Here is a 16,975-nt window from a genome sequence, read left to right as displayed (position 1 = left end):
GTGGCTCGCACTTTTGGACGCTGGAAAGCCTAAGGTGAAGATGCCAGCAGGTTTGGTGTCTGGTGAGGGCTCGGCCTCTGCTTCTAAGGCAGAGCCTTACATGCTGCGCCCTCTGGAGTGGAGAGCTGGCTCCTCAGGATCTTTATGGGGCAGAGGCGGAAGGGCCTGGAGGGAGGGCCCACAGCCACAGCCCTCTGATCGAGGCATCCCAGCTGCTGTGAGGGTGGAGCCCTTCTGGCCTAATCACCTTTTAAAGGCCCCTCCAGTATAACCACACTGGCAATGAAATTCCAGCAGGAGTTTTGGAGGGGACAGAAATTTAAACTGCGATACCCAGTTAATTTTATTTATTTATATTTATGAGATGGAGCCTCACTTTGCTGCCCAAACTGGAGTGCAGCGGTGATCTTAGCTCACTGCAACCTCAGCTCACTGCACCCTCTGCTCCAGATTCAAGTAATTTTCCTGCCTCAGCCTCCTGAGTAGCTGTGATTACAGGCATGCACCACCACGCCCAACTGATTTTTGTATTTTTAGTAGAGACGGGATTTCAACATGATGTCCAGGCTGGTCTCAAACTCCTGACCTCAAGTGATCTGCCTGCCTTGGCCTCCCAAAGTGTTGGGATTACAGGTGTGAGCCACTGTGCCTGGCCTAGATTCGCTTTTGCTTTACCAATGGGGCATTTGCCTTTCCCCCAGACACGTCACAACTCCAGGCACTCAGCACCGTCAGTCGTCTGCTGGGACTGGGCTTGCATGGGGAGAGTCTTAGTCGTGTGTTTCTGTCAGGGAGAGTGTTGTGAAGACAGAATTCCTAGAGAATTACCTGATGTGTCACTCAGAAGTATTCTTCTCAGGCTTAAAAAATTTATTTTAGCCAATTTTGTTTTAAAAGGTGGGCTTTTTACCCCAAAGTCATGTGACTTCATTTTGGGTGGGTTTTGAGGGAATCATCATCAGGAAATGCACATGTGTGTGCCCTGCTCAGTACAGCCCCTGAGGTGCAGGCGTTCCCTGTCTTTGTCTGGTTTGCCTCCTTAGCTCTCCGGAAGGAAGTGGAGGATCTGGTCACGGAACAGTCGGAGAACAAAAAGCAGGCTGAGAAGGACCGCTCAGCCCTGCTCGCCCAGATGAAGATTTTGGAGTTGGAGTTGGAAGAACAGCTGTCTCAGCATCTCGGGTGTGCCAAGCAGGCAGAGGCTGTCACCGCCCTGGAACAGCAGGTGGCGTCTCTGGACAAGCATTTGCGCAGCCAGCGGCAATTCATGGATGTAAGAATTCTGAATAATGCTTTTTATTTGGTCATTGAAAGCTGCCGTTACAGCCTGAGCTTCTTTCCAGATCGTTACAGAAGCTTCTCTGGTGGGATGTTGAGGCGGGCATCCCACACCTGCTGCACGGGGGCACCCAGGTCACTGACTCTTGGTGGGTGTCTTGGTTGCCCATGTTTGTGGCTCAGGCCTCCAAGGGCTGCCTTCCCTGGTCTTGCCATGCTCCTTCTCAGTCCCAGAGGCATCCTTTGGGGCCAGGCTGGGCCTGCACTGCATGCTTTCACCAGCTCTCGTCCTCCTGCCCGCCAGTTCCAGACGTTCCTGTGTTCCATGCAGAGGCTCGCTTTTCTTTACTTACCTCCCTTTTACAAGGGGGCTGTGACGAGGGGGAAATTTGGAGTCTGAGCTGTTGGGTGGTCGCGCTTCCATGTGCTGTGAAAGCCTGGGCCTTCGCTGCAAGGGTCACACAGGCCCCGTTAGGCGGTTCCAACATGCTGCTTCTCCCCCCAGGAGCAGGCTGCCGAGAGGGAGCATGAACGTGAGGAGTTCCAGCAGGAGATTCAGAGGCTGGAGGGGCAGCTCCACCAGGCGGCCAAGCCGCAGCCCTGCGGCCCTCACGACAGCCAGGTAAGTCCGCGTGGTGTGCGGTGCCGCGGCTTGCTGTCTTCTGCTGTGTTTTTAAGCTTTAACTTTTTGCCTTCCATGTACGTGAAAACGGCAGCAGGCGCCGCTGGATGGAGAGGTGAGGAGGCATCGACGAGACAGGCACCCCCTGCGCTCGCGCCCAGGCTCCCCTGCGCCCATGGGGACTGTCCTCTGCCCACTTGCTCTTCTCACTCTTGCTTGGGCTGCAGCCGCCTGCTTTCCTTTGTCTGAGGAAGCTCTAGTAGGTTTGTTTATTCTTTTTAAAAATTAACGGTGGATTCACACACAGCCGTTAGAGGTAAGGCTCTGATCCCTCGGGGCAGACATGCAGTTCCCCAGAGGTCACATCTGCAAAGCTGGAATGCAGTGTCACAGCCGGTATGGGACCTGGTGACGCTGCAGCGCCTTCCGCCCTCCAGGGACCCTCATGGGCCCTTTCATGGCCATGCCGTAGTTCTTTCTTTGGCAGCCACCCCTGTCGTCTGCTTCTAAAACTTTTCCATCTTTCTGATGTGTGAAGTTTGTCATCTTTGAGGACTGACACTGTTCACCGAATCTGGGATTGATCCAGGTTGCTGAGTGTAGCCATAGCTTTTTCTTTTTGTGGCTGAGTAGTATCCCTTCACCCAGTTGTTCTTCCCTCAGGCCTCCCTATGCGGCTTGGCTCCAGGAGAGGGCAGAGGGCATCCATCCGTTTGCTGTCTATTGTTTTGTTTGGAAGATGGGTTTTTGTGAAACAGTCTGTTGTATTTCTCAAGCACTTCTTGTTGTTTTAGGTTGAGTTGTTACAGCAAAAGTTGAGAGAGAAGTCGGATGGATTTAATGAATTGGCTCTACAGAAAGAGTTGGCAGATAGACAAGTGTCAATGCAGGAAGACGAGATTAAACATCTGGAGGAGATGAACGTCCACATCAGAAAAAAAGTGGCCCAGCTCCAGGAAGAATTGGAAAACCAGAGAAACATTGTGAAAGAGCTAGAACAAGTAAAGCGCCTCCGCTTTGTGGCTGGATGTGTGGCGAGGCATCCCCGCATGCATGGCTTCGTCGCTGAGCTGGTGGGGAGCGGGCAGGGCTTCCTTTTCACTCGCACCCTCCACGTCTGTGCCAGAAACACAGGCGTCAGGGATAAACAGAAGTCACTGGTGACTGGGTAGCAAGCGTACTTTGATCTTTCTGGAGATTCCTGCTTTTATTTGCTGCAGTAGCATTTTATAACATTTCTTTATGTCTCAAGAACTCTGAATTTATCCTTAATATTTCATAAAGTAAACATTTATTTATTTATTTTTACCATGTTAACTAGGATAGTCTCAATCTCTTGACCTCGTAATCCACCTGTCTCGGCCTCCCAAAGTGCTGGGATTATAGGCGTGAGCCACCGCGCCCGGCCAACATTTATTATTTTAGGTTAAAAAAAAACTTACCTTACTAAAAAATTTGATGAGAACCCCTTGTAATTCTTTCAGTTTTTGAGTTGAGCAACTTAAGTCAGCTCCCAGGGGCAAGCTCTCCAGTGATGGTTTTGCGTTGCTGTTGTTTCTCGTGCTCTGTTTTTGTGTCTGAGAGTTGAAAGAGGGGCTGCGGTGCTGAGCTGGGTGGCAGGTCTCGTGGCTGGAGGGGACAGGGCTGCCTGTCTGCATTTCTAGTTAGTAGCTTTGCCCTCCTCCTTTGTGAGCATTTAGCTAAAAGGAATTCAACTGTCTTTACTGTCACCAGAGGTTGAAAGGTTATTTGGAAAGTGAGGCTCCGTAAGAAATTTGATTTTAGAATCAGTCGTTTGGCCCTCAGACCCAAATCCTGCTTCATACATGAGAGGAGGCTTTCTCAGGTGTGTCCGATTCTTTTTTTGAGACGGAGTCTCGTTCTGGAGTGCAGTGGCGCGATCTCAGCTCACCGCAATCTCCGCCTCCAGGGTTCAAGCGATTCTCCTGCCTCAGCCTCCCGAGTAGCTGGGATTACAGCCGCCCACCACCATGCCCAGCTAATTTTTGTATTTTTAGTAGAGACAGGGTTTCACCATGTTGGCCAGGATGGTCTCGATCTCTTGACCTCAGGTGATCCGCCCACCTTGGCCTCCCAGAGTGCTGGGATTATAGGTGTGAGCCACCTCGCTTGGCCAGTTATGTTTGTTTCTTGAAAGTGCTGGCGAGAATTACTAGGTTGGGCCTTTCCTGAGGACCTGAGGTGTTTCTGTTCCGGTGTGGCAGGGAAGACAGCTCGTCGTCCCCTGTGCTTGGAGCGGAGTTGTCCCCTGGCTGGCCACTGCCTGTGCTTCAGTGACAGCTGCTCCGGGGCTCCTCAACCCCTTCCTTCTGCCTCCATTCAGCAGATGTTTACTGAGCTTTAGGGGGTGCCAGGGCTAAAAAATGGTTTTTTTCCCTTCGTGAAATTGGACTTTATATGCAATATTATATGCCAGTCTCCTGCACATGTAATGCGTTGTGACCATTTTCTTCATATTAAATATTCTTTTAAAAAATTTTTCTGGGCAGGAAATATTCATTGTATCATCATGGCATCTGCCATTGCCCCATTTTTTTGGCAGGTTTTTGTCAGTTGTGAATATATTGGTAATAGTTTGGTGACTGTTACTGTAGATCAGTTCCTCACAGTGGACTTGGGCACAGGCTGTGGCTCTGGGTCACGTCCTGCACCAGGCAGGCCTCTGCCAGGAGACGGCAGGGTTCTGGGTACTGGTGCGCCAGGTGCATCATTGAGTGCAGGTGCGTGCAGGTGCACCTGGCCTGCTTTGGGAGCAGCTGAAGATGGCCTGTGTTTTAACAGGCCGCAGTTTGAGGTACTGAATTCCCAAATATTTGCTTAAAATAGATTTCCTGTTTTTAATAGGATAAAGAGGCGTTAAAGGAACAGCAGATGAGTAGCTTGCTTCTAGTGTCCACGTTGCAGTCTACGCTGGATGCAGGCAGATGTCCTGAGCCTCCTGCAGGCAGCCCTCCGCAGAGTCCAGAAACCCCATTAGAGGTGACACAGAGCGCACTCCTGCAGCGAGAGAGCGAGGTGAGTACGAAGTGGGGCCTTGGGACTGCAGGTCAGTGTCCAGTGGCGTCTCTGGAAGGTCCGACATCCAGTAACGCAGATGATGGGCTTGTGACCACCGTATTCCTTGCAGCTTTACCATTTGTTTGTGGGTATAGGCACAGGGGAGTAATACCTGTTTTAGGCATGTGCTTTCAAATCTCTCAAAGCTGTTTTAGTAATTTCTAAAACAATTCTTAATAGAATGTTAGATGACTTTTAATACTTCCCTTCTTTTGTTTTAATGAAAGGTTTTGGACTTAAAAGAACAGCTAGAAAAGATTAAAGGTGACTTAGTAAGTAAGAATGAAGAAATACTGCACCTGAACTTAAAATTAGACATGCAGAACAACCAGACTGCCTTCAGCCTCAGAGAACTTCAGGAAGAGAACGCGAGCTTGAAGGTAAGCTGCAAAAGGCCTACGCAACTCCTGTTTGTATTGCTTACTCTGGTGCCATGTGGAGCGGCTGCAGGACCCTCATCACGGGGTGGGTGGGGAGCCGGGGAGTGTCTGGCCTTCACAGACGCCTGTGGCCCCCATGTGGCAGACAGCTGCATAGAGCGCCTGATTCCGCCCGGGCCATGTGCACAGAACAGCTTTCCAGGGATCTTGAGTCGGGAGCACGAGACCCCTGCCCCAAACTCTGCTTTCCGAATGCAGCCCTGATGGTCACAGATCTGAGGATGCTCAGAGATCTGAGGATAGTCAGGGATCAGGATAGTCAGGGATCTGAGGACAGTCAGGGATCTGAGGACAGTCGGGGATCTGAGGACGATAGGGGATTTGAAGATGGTTGGGGATCTGAGGACGGGATGGTCGGGGACCTGAGGACGGCCGGGGACCTGAGGACGGCCGGGGATCTGAGGATGGCTGGGGATCTGAGGATGGCTGATGGTCGGGGATCTGAGGACGGCCGGGGATCTGAGGACAGCCAGGGATCTGAGGACAGCCAGGGATCTGAGGATAGCCGGGGATCTGAGGACGGTCGATGGTTGGGTATCTGAGGACGGTCGGGGATCTGAGGATGGTCAGGGATCTGAAGAGAGGCACTTCCCCGGGACAGCAGCTGTGGGCTGAGAGAGGCACGGGGCTGTGGCTGACTTGTCCTTCTCAAGGAGGTGACTTCAGTGAGTGGCCACTCACCGTTTCTCTTCCCACTGGCGTGATAGGAAAAAAATCTTTAAATATTATTTTTTAATTTCTGTGGATACATGGTAAGTGTATATGAAAAAATCTATTTTTAAATCTTTTCTGTTATCTTCATATAGCTGTGCTTTTGAAGCAGAAAAGAAAACCAGAACCCCCTGTTTATAGTAGAGATGATACTCAAAATTGCAGAGCATTCCTGACTTTCCAGATGCCCCGGAAAGACGTGTAGAATCGTGTGTGATGGCCATGCGCCACGGGCTTGGTGAATGCACTTGGCGTGGGAGGCAGTTGAGGGTGGTGATGTTTACGTCTGATCCTCTCACCAAGGCTACATGTGAATGATTTTAACCTTTGTGGAGTAAAAGGGAGTTTTAGGCTGATCCCGGTGACAAGTTGTTTTCCCTGTGGAAACTCTTCCTTACTTAATAAGATGAGAAGCAGACAGGAGCTCATTTTACTACTTCTTTGCTGATGATTTTGAGACAGATTGCCTGGAAAAGTACAGTAATTGATTTTTGAAATCCAAACTAATATGTCATTTTATTTATTTGTGTTATTTTATTTTTTAAGAGACAGGCCTCCTTCTATGTCCCAGGTGGCACAATCATAGCTCACTGTAGCCTCAATCCCCTGGGCTCCAGCGATTCTCTTGCCTCAGCCTCCCCAGTAGCCGGGACTACAGGCACGAACCACCACATCTGGCTGTTTTTTTTTTTTTTCTCTCCGTAGAGATAGAATCTCACTCTCTTGCCCAGGCTGGTCTTGTACTCCTGGCTTCAAGCGATCCTCTCACCTTGGCCTTGTAAAGTGCTGGGATTTCAGGAATGAGCTACCTTCCCTGGCCTAATCTGTCATTTTAAACAGAGAGGATTTTATTTACCGGGCTGATTAGATGGATGATTGGGAGCCCTACAGCAAGGCTGAGAGAGAACAGAAGGTTCAGGCCATGATGGTCATTGCATTGAGGGTTCAGCCAAGCTTTGCCAGCAAATAGTTTGTAATTCATGCATTAAATCATCGTAAGCAGTCACAGACGGAGTGGAAGGCTCAGGAGTAGGTGGAGGAACCAATGTAAAATCTGTATCAACCTCCATTTCAGAGACGGCTGCCTCTAGCTTTGTAGTATCTTCTGCAGAGAGGGCGTCAAGAACCTCCTCCAGGCTCTAACAAATTGATTTAAAATTGTTAGAACACAAATAGGTTAGAATTTTTCCGTTTTTTGTCATTACCAGTAATGTTAAGAAAATAGAGTTTGGAGCTATATTGACATAGATCTCAATCCTGATTTTGCACTTACTATTGTTGTGGGTTTAGAAAGATGTTTAATATCTTGGTTTCAATTTTCATCCCTTTAAAATGAAAATAATCACATTTCCTTAACAATGGCTGAAGATTATGTTTTGCATCACAAGTAAACAAACTTTGATGTTAGAATGACACCTAAAATCTAATGTTCCTTCAGGAAAGTCAAACAAAATGTTGTTTAAATATTAACAAAATCACATTTAAAGGGTTGTGAAAGCCTCATTCTGTAGAAGTCCTTGCAGGGAAAGTGGCTGCATTAGAGCTTCATCCCACGATCAGGCGTGGAGCATGAGGTGGGCACCTGGGCCCCTGAGCAGCGAGGCGGGCATGGTGAGTTCAGATGCCGGCAGTTTGCTTCCGTGACTGCTTTGTTTTTCAAGCCGTGGAGTCTCCACTCCAGGAATGCCTTCCTGAAGGAGGGATATTCTGAAGTGGATACTTTTAATTTACCTCTGAAATGTGCTCTCTCTTCAGGTCACATATACCAGAAGCTCTGAGATTGAAGAGCTGAAAGCCACTATTGAAAATCTGCAAGAGAACCAAAAACGATTACAAAAGGAGAAGGCAGAAGAAATTGAACAACTCCATGAAGTCATTGAGAAGCTGCAGCAGGAGCTGTCCCTCATGGGGCCCGTGTTGCATGAAGTCAGCCACAGTCAGGCTGGCAGTCTGCAGAGTGAGCTGCTCTGCTCCCAGGCTGGGGGCCCTGGCGGGCAGGCGCTGCAGGGCAAGCTTGAGGCTGCGCTCGAAGCCAAGGAGGCCGTGAGCCGGCTGCTGGCTGAGCAGGAACTCGGGCACAGCCAGGCCCTGCAGGCCCTGCAGCGGCGCCTCCAGGGTGCAGAGGAGGCTGCGGAGCGGCAGCTGGCTGAGCTGGAGCGCAGTGCAGCTCTCAGGGAGGCTGAGGTCGAAGGCATGGCCTCCAGGATCCAGGAGTTTGAAGCAGCACTGAGAGCGAAAGAAGTGATGATTGCCGAGAGAGATTTAGAAATCCACGCTCTGAACCAGCGGAAGGCGGCCCACTCTGCTGAGCTGGAGGCTGTCCTGTCAGCCTTGGCCCGCCTCCGCCGCACCTTGGAGCAGCAGCCCCTGACAGCCCTGGCAGAGCCCCCCGAGCTGCAGCTGCTCCGAGCACAGTGCGCCCGCCTCGGTCGCCAGCTGCAGGTACTGCACCAGCGGTTCCTGAGGTGCCGGGTGGAGCTGGACAAGCAGCAGGCCTGCAACGCTGCAGCTCACACTGGGGTGCCCGGGGTGCACCCACAGCCTTGCGCGGACGGCGATGTGGAGGCTGCCCATGATGCTGCTTTGGAGCCGGCTGTCCCCAACCCACGGGTAGGCTCCCCTGTGGGCCATGGCAGGTTTTTTTTTTAACTCTTACTCCTTTTCTGCTTTAATTTTAATGACTTCTCTCTGTGCTGGGCACTGGGCAGTTGGCACTGGGTGGTTGTCTCCTTTCATGACATAGCAGAGAAAGGAGCCTGAAGCTCAAGCCAGCCTAGGCCGGTTCAGGATCAGAACTCAGTGAAGCTGGGCTGAGGCTTTCACTGTTTTGTACCATTTTAAGCTTATCATTTTAAGTTTTTAAAAATAATTCTTTCTGCAGGGCGTGGTGGCTCATGCCTGTAATCTCAGCACTTTGGGAGGCTGAGGCTGCAGGTGGATCACGAGGTCAGGAGTTTAAGACCAGCCTGGCCAACATGGTGGAACCCCATCTCTACTAAAAACTACAAAAATTAGCTAGGCGCAATGGCAGGCGCCTGTATTCCCAGCTACTTGGGAGGCTGAGGCAGGAGAATCACTTGAACCTGGACGGCAGAGGTTGCAGTGAGCCAAGATCGTGCCACTGCACTCCAGCCTGCACAACAGAGTGAGACTCCTTCTCAAAAAAAAAAAAAAAAAAAAATTCTTTCTTTAACGTGGTAGGGACCGTCCCGTGAAAGGAGCTCACTGTGGGAGGCGGTCCTGCTTGAGTTCCCTCCCTGGTTTCTGATCGAACGGTTTGCAGGTTGATAAGCACTGCCTGTGTGAGATACCATTGGAGCTGGAGGCCCTGCAGGAGTCGTCTCCTAAGGCTCCCACTTGTGTTTGAGCAGAACCTTGGGGACATGCTGCCTACCACCCCCATACCTGCTGGGGTCTTTGTAGAGTGGCTCCAGCTCTCAGATGCTCCAGTCAGCCTTGCTCTGTGGAGCCACCCTGGGTTGGGCAGCTTCTGCTGGGTCCTCAGCCCTGTGTCCATGTGGCTTGCTGGGATCAAGGTGCTCTGCTGCCAACAGTGCTGCCACCTCCCTCTGGCATCCCTGCTGGCTGCCGCACCGGCTCCCAGCTCCAGGCCACCTAGGAGCAGTCCCCACAATAGCCTCCTGCACGCTCAGCTTTCCTCTGTCTCCTCTGTCAAGGGTGATCTGCAGCCCGTCCTGGTGACGTTGAAGGATGCACCTCTCTGCAAGCAAGAAGGCATGATGTCGGTGCTCAGCATCTGCCAGAGGCAGCTGCAGTCGGAGCTGCTCTTGGTGAAAAATGAAATGCGCCTGAGTCTGGAGGATGGTGGCAAGGTGTGGGGACGAAGGGAGGTGTGCGGGCAATCCGGGAGAGGCTGGACACGCGGTGTCGAGGTGTGGGGACGAGGGGAGGTGCGTGGCTGACCCGGGAGAGGCTGGACACGCGGTGTGGGGAGGAAGGGAGGTGTGCAGGCGACCTGGGAGAGGCTGAGTGCAGAACACATGAGTCCTGCCCTGGGCAGAGCCGGGCATTCTGCTGAGATGGGGAGCGTAGTCTGTGCCAGCAGTGACATATTCTAATGAGCCGTCCATAACTGTTGTGAAGTTTCCCACGTGCTTCATTTAAGCCACTTTCTTGAAACAGTCAGTTGGGGTTTTTTCTTTTAATTGATAGAAATGGATTTAACTTGTTCCAGGGTTAGTCCTGGGGTTTTCTTTCTATGTGAGGACCACATTGCCCATGGGGCTCACCTCAGCTCAGGACTTTGATGGCCAGCATCGGTTTTACTTTAAAAGGCTTCAGATTTATTTTTTTAATCTGTTCATTTCACTCCATACTGTCACTTGAAAAAAAGCTCAGCTTCTTTTCCCCAGCAAAGGAGGTTGCACCTTGACAACCTCAAACCGTAGCAGGGTTGAGCTTTAGCGAGAAGAGCTGGTGCTGGTGCTTCTCCCACCCAGTGCTCCAGGGGTGAGTCTCCACACCCCCTCAGAAGCTCCTTTGAGGGGGCTGCCCTCAAAGGTGGGGGTGCGTCAGGTACGGATGGCGCCTTTCTTTTTTTCTCTTTTTTTTGAGACAGGGTCTCGCTCTGTTGCCCAGGCTGGAGTGCAGTGGTATGACCTCGGCTCACTACAATCTCTGCCTCCTGGGTTCAAGTGATTCTCCAGCCTCAGCCTCCCAAGGAGCTGGGGTTACAGACACATGCTACCATGCCCGGCTAATTTTTTTGTAGTTTTAGTTAAAGATGGGGTTTTACCATGTTGGCCAGACTGGTCTCAAACTCCTGACCTCAGGTGATCTGCCCACCTGGGCCTCCCAAACTGCTGGGATTACAGGTGTGAGCCACCACACCCGGCCAGTGGCGCCTCCTCCAGTCCCAGGCCCAGCATAGCCATCCTGGACACACAGCTGCCCACCCTCCTCCTCCTCCTCCTCCTCCTCTTCCTGGACACAGCCGCCCACCCTGCTGCTGCTCCTCCCCCTCCCTGCTATTGCTAAACATGCCCCAACTACTGCAGGCTCTGAAACCCAGAGGCTCTAACATCAGAATTGCTGGGCAGATGTTTTGGGGTCTCAAGTGTGGTATGGAAGTATGCGTGGATCTAATGCCTGCTGCAACCTGGGCTCAGCCGAGCCCTTCGCAGCCCTGGTGAGTGTCCCGCACGGTGCTGAGACGTTTCTTGCATGAGTGCAGGTGCTGCCTTTTCCTTGGCCCAGACTGCATGCACTTCATTGGCATTTAGAGCCTGAAAGAGTCTGAATTCCACAGAAGTCGGGGAAGGATGGGCCTAGGCTTGCAGTTCTGAGGAGAGCTGTGTACCTGATGCACGTGCTCATCACGTGCTCTCGGGAAATACATCCTGTGTAGAGAGAGCCCTTCATGTCTCCTGTGGCAAACAGCCTTGGGGCCCTCATGACAGGAACGTTTCTTTGAATTCTTAAGCTCAGCCCTGCCTGAGCCGATTGCCAAATTCTTAGAAGTTACACACAAAGAAACTCCAAATTCATCACATAAACCACAATTTTGTGTTTTCGGTGTCCAAATATAGAACCTTACCATCCTTCTTCCACTATACAAAGCTTGTGTCCTTAATCATTGCAGAAATAGGTTATGATAGTTGCCTTTTAATAAAGCAAAGAGATGTAAACTGTGGTTCTGTTTCTCATAGAATTAAATAAACTTGAAGTGTGCTGCTCTCCTTGTGGAGCCTCACCCCTGAGTGCTCACAGGCTCCCTTAATCTGCTTGTCAACAAGCCAGGTATTCCACCCATGCCTGTTCTGTTTTACCTGCAGAGTCAGGAAAAGGTGCCAGAAGATTGTCAGCTGCCTAAGGGCAACCTCATAGCTCAGGTGAAACACCTCCAGGAAAAATTGAACTGTTTGCTGGATTCCATGACTTTGCAGGATGTGGACACTGCTGACATGAAATCTCCATGGCCTGTGGCCTCTGCACACCTTCTGGAGAGCCGCTGGAGTGATGGTTCCCATGATGGCGAAGAGCCAGACAAATCAGCCCCTGTCGATGTGTGTGATGCCAATACAGCCACAGGGGAGCTAACTGATGTCATCAAAAGGCAGGATTCCTTGGTACCAGATGAAGTGCCAGATTCTCCCATTCAAGAAAAATCAGAATGTCAGGACAGGCCCTGTTCTTCACCTACCAGCCTGCTTGGCGGCCCCCACCAGCAGGGCCGTGCCATGGAGGCCAGGCCCTGGAAGGGTCCGGTCAGGATGTTGGACCTGTCTTCCTGGAGCTCCCCTGAGGTTCTCAGGAAGGACTCGACCTTGGAACCCCAGCCCAGCCTCCCGCTGACGCCCCACTCAGGCGCCTTAAGCCTATGTAGTGCTGACACCTCCCCGCGGGACAGGGTGGACGCCTCCCTGCTGCAGGCCCAGGGGCCGGGGCTGCTTTGTTACCCAAGCGTGTCCTCAGCAGCAGCGCTGCTGGCCCCAAAGTGGGCCAGGTCTCCGCCGGGTGACCACCATGTGGAGAGGCTGGCTGTGGTAGGTGCCTGCCCTACGCCCAGGTCTGGCGTTTCTGGGGGGAATGTGGCCTGCCCAGTGTCACTGGCAGCTGCCATTGTGTGTTCACCATCTGACAGCGCACGGCCTCACAGTCCTGTGTGGGGCCAGCTCTGCAGGACTGGCGTCATGGGAGCGTTTAGATTATTTCAGTTGTTCAGGTATTTTTTAAATACCTGAGATGCATTTTCCCACCTCAAACTCACCCTGGGCATGCTTCTCCACTGACGCTTACCGCAGCAGGCACAGCCACAGACACATCACCTGTGTGATGGGCATAGGGTTCTTTGTCCAGAATGTTTTCTTAGATTTATTTTTAGGAATGCTTCAAATTTTTTTTTTGTTGTTCATTTGTTTTGTTTTGCTTTGTTTTCGAGACAGAGCCTTGCTCTGTTGCCCAGGCTGGAGTGTAGTGGTACCATCTCGGCTAACTGCAATCTCCGCCTCCTGGATTCAAGTGATTCTCCTGTCTCAGCCTCCTTAGTAGCTGGGATTACAGACGCACGCCACCATGCCTGGCTAATTTTTGTATTTTTAGTAGAGACAGAGTTTCACCATGTTGGCCAGGCTGGTCCCGAACTCCTGACCTCAGGTGATCCACCTGCCTCTGCCTCCCAAATTGCTGAGATTACAGGTGTGAGCCACCGCACCCGCCCAGGAATGCTTCATATTTTTAACACGTTTCACATATGCTGATTAATTTTAATAATTTGTGAGTTAGATCGTATTATTTCTAACATCATTTTGGGATTTTGTCTATCTTGAGTAAGATAAAATAAAAAATTGTGTACAGCTGGGCTTACTCTTGCAGTCCCAGCACTCTGGGAGACCAAGGTGGGAGGATTGTTTGAGCCCAGGAGTTTGAGACCAGCTTGGGTAACATGGTGAGACCCCGTCTCTACAAAAAAATCAGCTGAGCGTGCTGGCGCCACCCATGGTCCCAGCTCCTCAGGAGGCTGAGGCAGGAGGATCACTTGACCTGGGGAGGTTGAGGATGCAGTGAGCCGAGATCAAACCACTGTACTCTAGCCTGGGTGACAGAGTGAGACCCTGCCTCAAAAAATAATTTAGCAGATATATATTATCGGAAACATTCACTGTCATTTCATGGAAAACAATTTAAATCTGAAATTATTTGCTATTGGCTGCTTTAAAATATTTCTAAAGAGCTGTGGGTGAATCTTCCAAATTATTGGAAGCATTCGACCTCCATGTGTTCACCAGTTTTGAGTTGTTTAATTTGGGGTCTGTGTGGGAAGATGATAAATTCAACTGGCAAAGTCAGCTCTATGATGTAATTACTCATTATTTTATGACAATTTAACAGTCTCCTTATCTGAACAGGAGAAAGTTGTGGAAGATTTTATAACATCTTTTGATCCTCAAGAAACGTTAAGTTCATCTCCTCCTGGATTAGAAGGAAAGACCGATGGAAGTGAGAAAAGTGAGTTGGTTATCTTTTGTTCATAGTTTTTTATTTCAGTGGTTTCGTAGCACAGAATAGTCAGAGAACCCTGTGTCCTTCACCCGGTTCTGCGTCTGCCCTGCACTGACCTCCGCCCCGGCTCTGCCCTCTGTCAGGTGTACGCTTGGGGCCTCTTGACTCCTGAAAACGCGCCTGTGCCTTTCACACAGCCAAGGCTGCCAGCTCGGGCTGCGCTCCACCCTAGAATATTCACCCTGACCCAAGGCTGACATCTCAGCTATAGTTGCAGACCTTGCTCAGATCTCACCAATTGTCCCCGTATCGTCCTTTAGGGAGAAGACACCCAAGCTCACAGGCTGCGTTCAGGTGTCTTTGGTGGGATGGAGACTGGGGCGGCGCACCCCATGTTTCCAGGCTCTGCTACCTTGCTCGCCTGCCCTGCCTTCCCTCCCCTTGGGGTGGATGTCCCTTTCTCTGCCGTGGGTCTCGGGGCAGAGGCACCGCTGATGGTATGGTGTGTCCTCGCAATGGAGTGTGGGGGCTGCTTTCCTGGGCTCCCTGGTGGCAGGAGGTGTGTGGGGTTGACCTGGTGGTTGTTGGTAGGTTGGCTGGGTTGGAAGTCACATTGTTTCGGGGATTGTGTGCCTGTCCACTGCCTCCGGGCCTGCGCCTTCCAGTGGCACACGACCATGGAGGGGCCCTGTGCAGTCAGGGTGGAGCGCACCCCTCGACTTGGACTTCTTCCTCATTCTTCCTTTCTTGGATCATATCTATGGGTTTCTCTCTTCTTTCTGTAATTACTGTTATTCAAATATGTCGGACCTCCAGGGTTCTCTAATTTTTTCCCCCTATCTCTGGTTTTTATTTTTGTTCTCATTTCTAAGAGGTTTTCTTTAGAACTTTATTTTTCAATGTTTGTGGTAAGTATTTTGTTTCTGCTCTCGTTATTTTAAATTTTTCAGAGTTCTTTCCTTACCCCAACTGTTCCTCTCTCATATAGCTTCATCTCCTTTCTTCTTTTCTTTTTTTGTGGGGGGGGGGGGTTGTTCTTGAGTTTATTTTGGGCACAGACAGGTGAGGGGGTCCCTGTACCTGGAGGAAGGTGTTGGGTCCTGAGAGGAAGCTTGGCTCATGTTGATAGCACAGGGTCCTGTGGGACAGTGGGAATGTGGTCGTGGACTCCTGGAGCTCTGACCACCCACTGGCGGCACCTGCTGGCCTCCATTTCCTCCTGATGGAGAGGGCCGGGGCGCGGTGCCGGGCGCCCATGTCACTGAGTGACAGTGCCCGTGGCGGTCACATCCCAGTGTTCCTGGTACATGCTGTGGGTGCCGCTGTGGGATCATGGCACAGGGAAATGCCAGAGTCCTTCACCCTCAGGGATTTCTCAGACACCTGCTGCATTAGATGATTTTTCCAAAGATTTATTCATTATGATCTTTCGCTGAGATACTCAGGGCAGAAGTGGGACTTGGCGACATGATTAGGCACAAAGGCTCGCGGGCGGTATGGGTGGCCGGTGGCACTGTGGCGGGCAGGCAGCAACCCAGCACCCTGCACCCTCGAGCTGCGCCTGAGGCCTTCAGGCTGTTCTCTCGTCATTTGCTGACACTCACAAAAATTTGCGCTTTGTTGCTTCCTGTTGTGAAGAACGTGCAATTGTTTCTCTGACGAGGTCGTGGTCATCCCCGAGGCTGTCCTCTGTCTGCGTGGTTGGCCTCTGCTCCTCTCTAGCATGCTCTCTTCTCACCAGGCTGTGCTGGGGCACCCCAGGTGCCTGAGCGCCACAGCCTCCTCTCCCCAGGAGCCTTGTCCACATAGAGGGCCTGTCTCGCTGGTGTCCTCATCCTCTGGGAAGTTCCAGCACCATTTTTCCAGGGTCCTTGACACAATCCTGCCTCAGTTTCCAAAGCTCCCCCTCCCTGTGGGCAGGTGGAGCTGCAGCTCTCCAGGATGGACCAGGGCCTCTTGCACTGGGAGGTTTTGAACTCTCAGCCTTGAGAACCCGCACCCACCAGACACAGGAGCAGCACCGTAGGCACCCACGGCAGGCATGGTCAACGTCTATTGAGCAGGCATCGGACACCTGTCCACTGCTGCCTTTGCTCCATGGTTGGCATGGAGGGTGCAGGCCCCGCATGTCCACCTGCTCTTGGGGGCTTGCCAGAGGCATCAGGTTTTGTGGAGTCTTTGAGGGCCATGTCTGGAAAAGTGAGCAGAGGTCCCCTAAGGCTGGCACTTGCATCAGGGATGCTGCAGAGTTGCGTTTTCTTACTTGTGTGGCATTCTCACCTGGGTTATGTTTTTATGAAGGTATTTTTGGGGCCCATCTATGTTCACTTCATGGTGTGGTTGTCGCTAGGGCCGTGGGCCGATCGCCCCTGCCCTGCCTCTGCGGCGTATCCCCTGCAGAACCCTGCAGAGAGCTGCAGGTGGGACCCTGACAGTATGGTGTTTTTAGGTGATGGCTCAGGTTTTGGAGCAAGACTGAGCCCAGGGTCCGGAGGCCTTGAGGCTCACACTGCTGGTCCTGTGACCCCTGCTCCCGTCTCTGGAAGGTTTCAGCCACTGCCGGAAGCCATGAAGGAGAAGGAAATCCATCCGAAGCACATGAAGGTAGGGTGGGCGGGGATGGCCCTCGAAGCTCACAGGTGCGGCCTCTGGGGCATCCCCCGAGCACGGCGTCCCATCACCAGGGAGAGCCTCTGAGCACCTGCATTTTAATGACTCACGTGAGACAGGACTAGTCTCAGCCCAGCCCCCACGGTGGCTCCGGAAGCCACCCGCCCAGCTCTGCACTGGCCTTGTGGGTGGCTCCTCCCATCCTGGCAGGGTGGGTCCTATGTGCCCGTGGGCAGGTGGTGTTGCCCCAAGCTGCAGAGCCAGCCTGTGCCTC

The 16,975-nt window shown here is 51.8% G+C and overlaps 1 protein-coding gene across 1 annotated transcript in view; it reads left to right on the top strand.

Moving 5' to 3' along the window:
- PCNT (pericentrin) overlaps nt 1-16,975 on the top strand; it is a 112,547-nt gene that overhangs the window by 72,901 nt on the left and 22,671 nt on the right. Inside the window, exons 23-33 of the mRNA XM_017538476.2 lie at nt 1,044-1,273; nt 1,784-1,900; nt 1,995-2,015; nt 2,695-2,901; nt 4,766-4,936; nt 5,206-5,358; nt 7,885-8,739; nt 9,807-9,962; nt 11,925-12,635; nt 13,998-14,097; nt 16,541-16,695. Of these exons, the coding sequence (XP_017393965.2) occupies nt 1,044-1,273; nt 1,784-1,900; nt 1,995-2,015; nt 2,695-2,901; nt 4,766-4,936; nt 5,206-5,358; nt 7,885-8,739; nt 9,807-9,962; nt 11,925-12,635; nt 13,998-14,097; nt 16,541-16,695 (2,876 nt within the window). The remainder of the gene's footprint in view (nt 1-1,043; nt 1,274-1,783; nt 1,901-1,994; nt 2,016-2,694; nt 2,902-4,765; nt 4,937-5,205; nt 5,359-7,884; nt 8,740-9,806; nt 9,963-11,924; nt 12,636-13,997; nt 14,098-16,540; nt 16,696-16,975) is intronic.

Source organism: Cebus imitator, unplaced genomic scaffold (genome assembly GCF_001604975.1).
Source record: "Cebus imitator isolate Cc_AM_T3 unplaced genomic scaffold, Cebus_imitator-1.0 Scaffold112, whole genome shotgun sequence".
In the NCBI taxonomy this organism is placed as follows: Eukaryota; Metazoa; Chordata; class Mammalia; order Primates; family Cebidae; genus Cebus; species Cebus imitator.
This window is presented reverse-complemented; position numbering and strand designations above follow the sequence as displayed.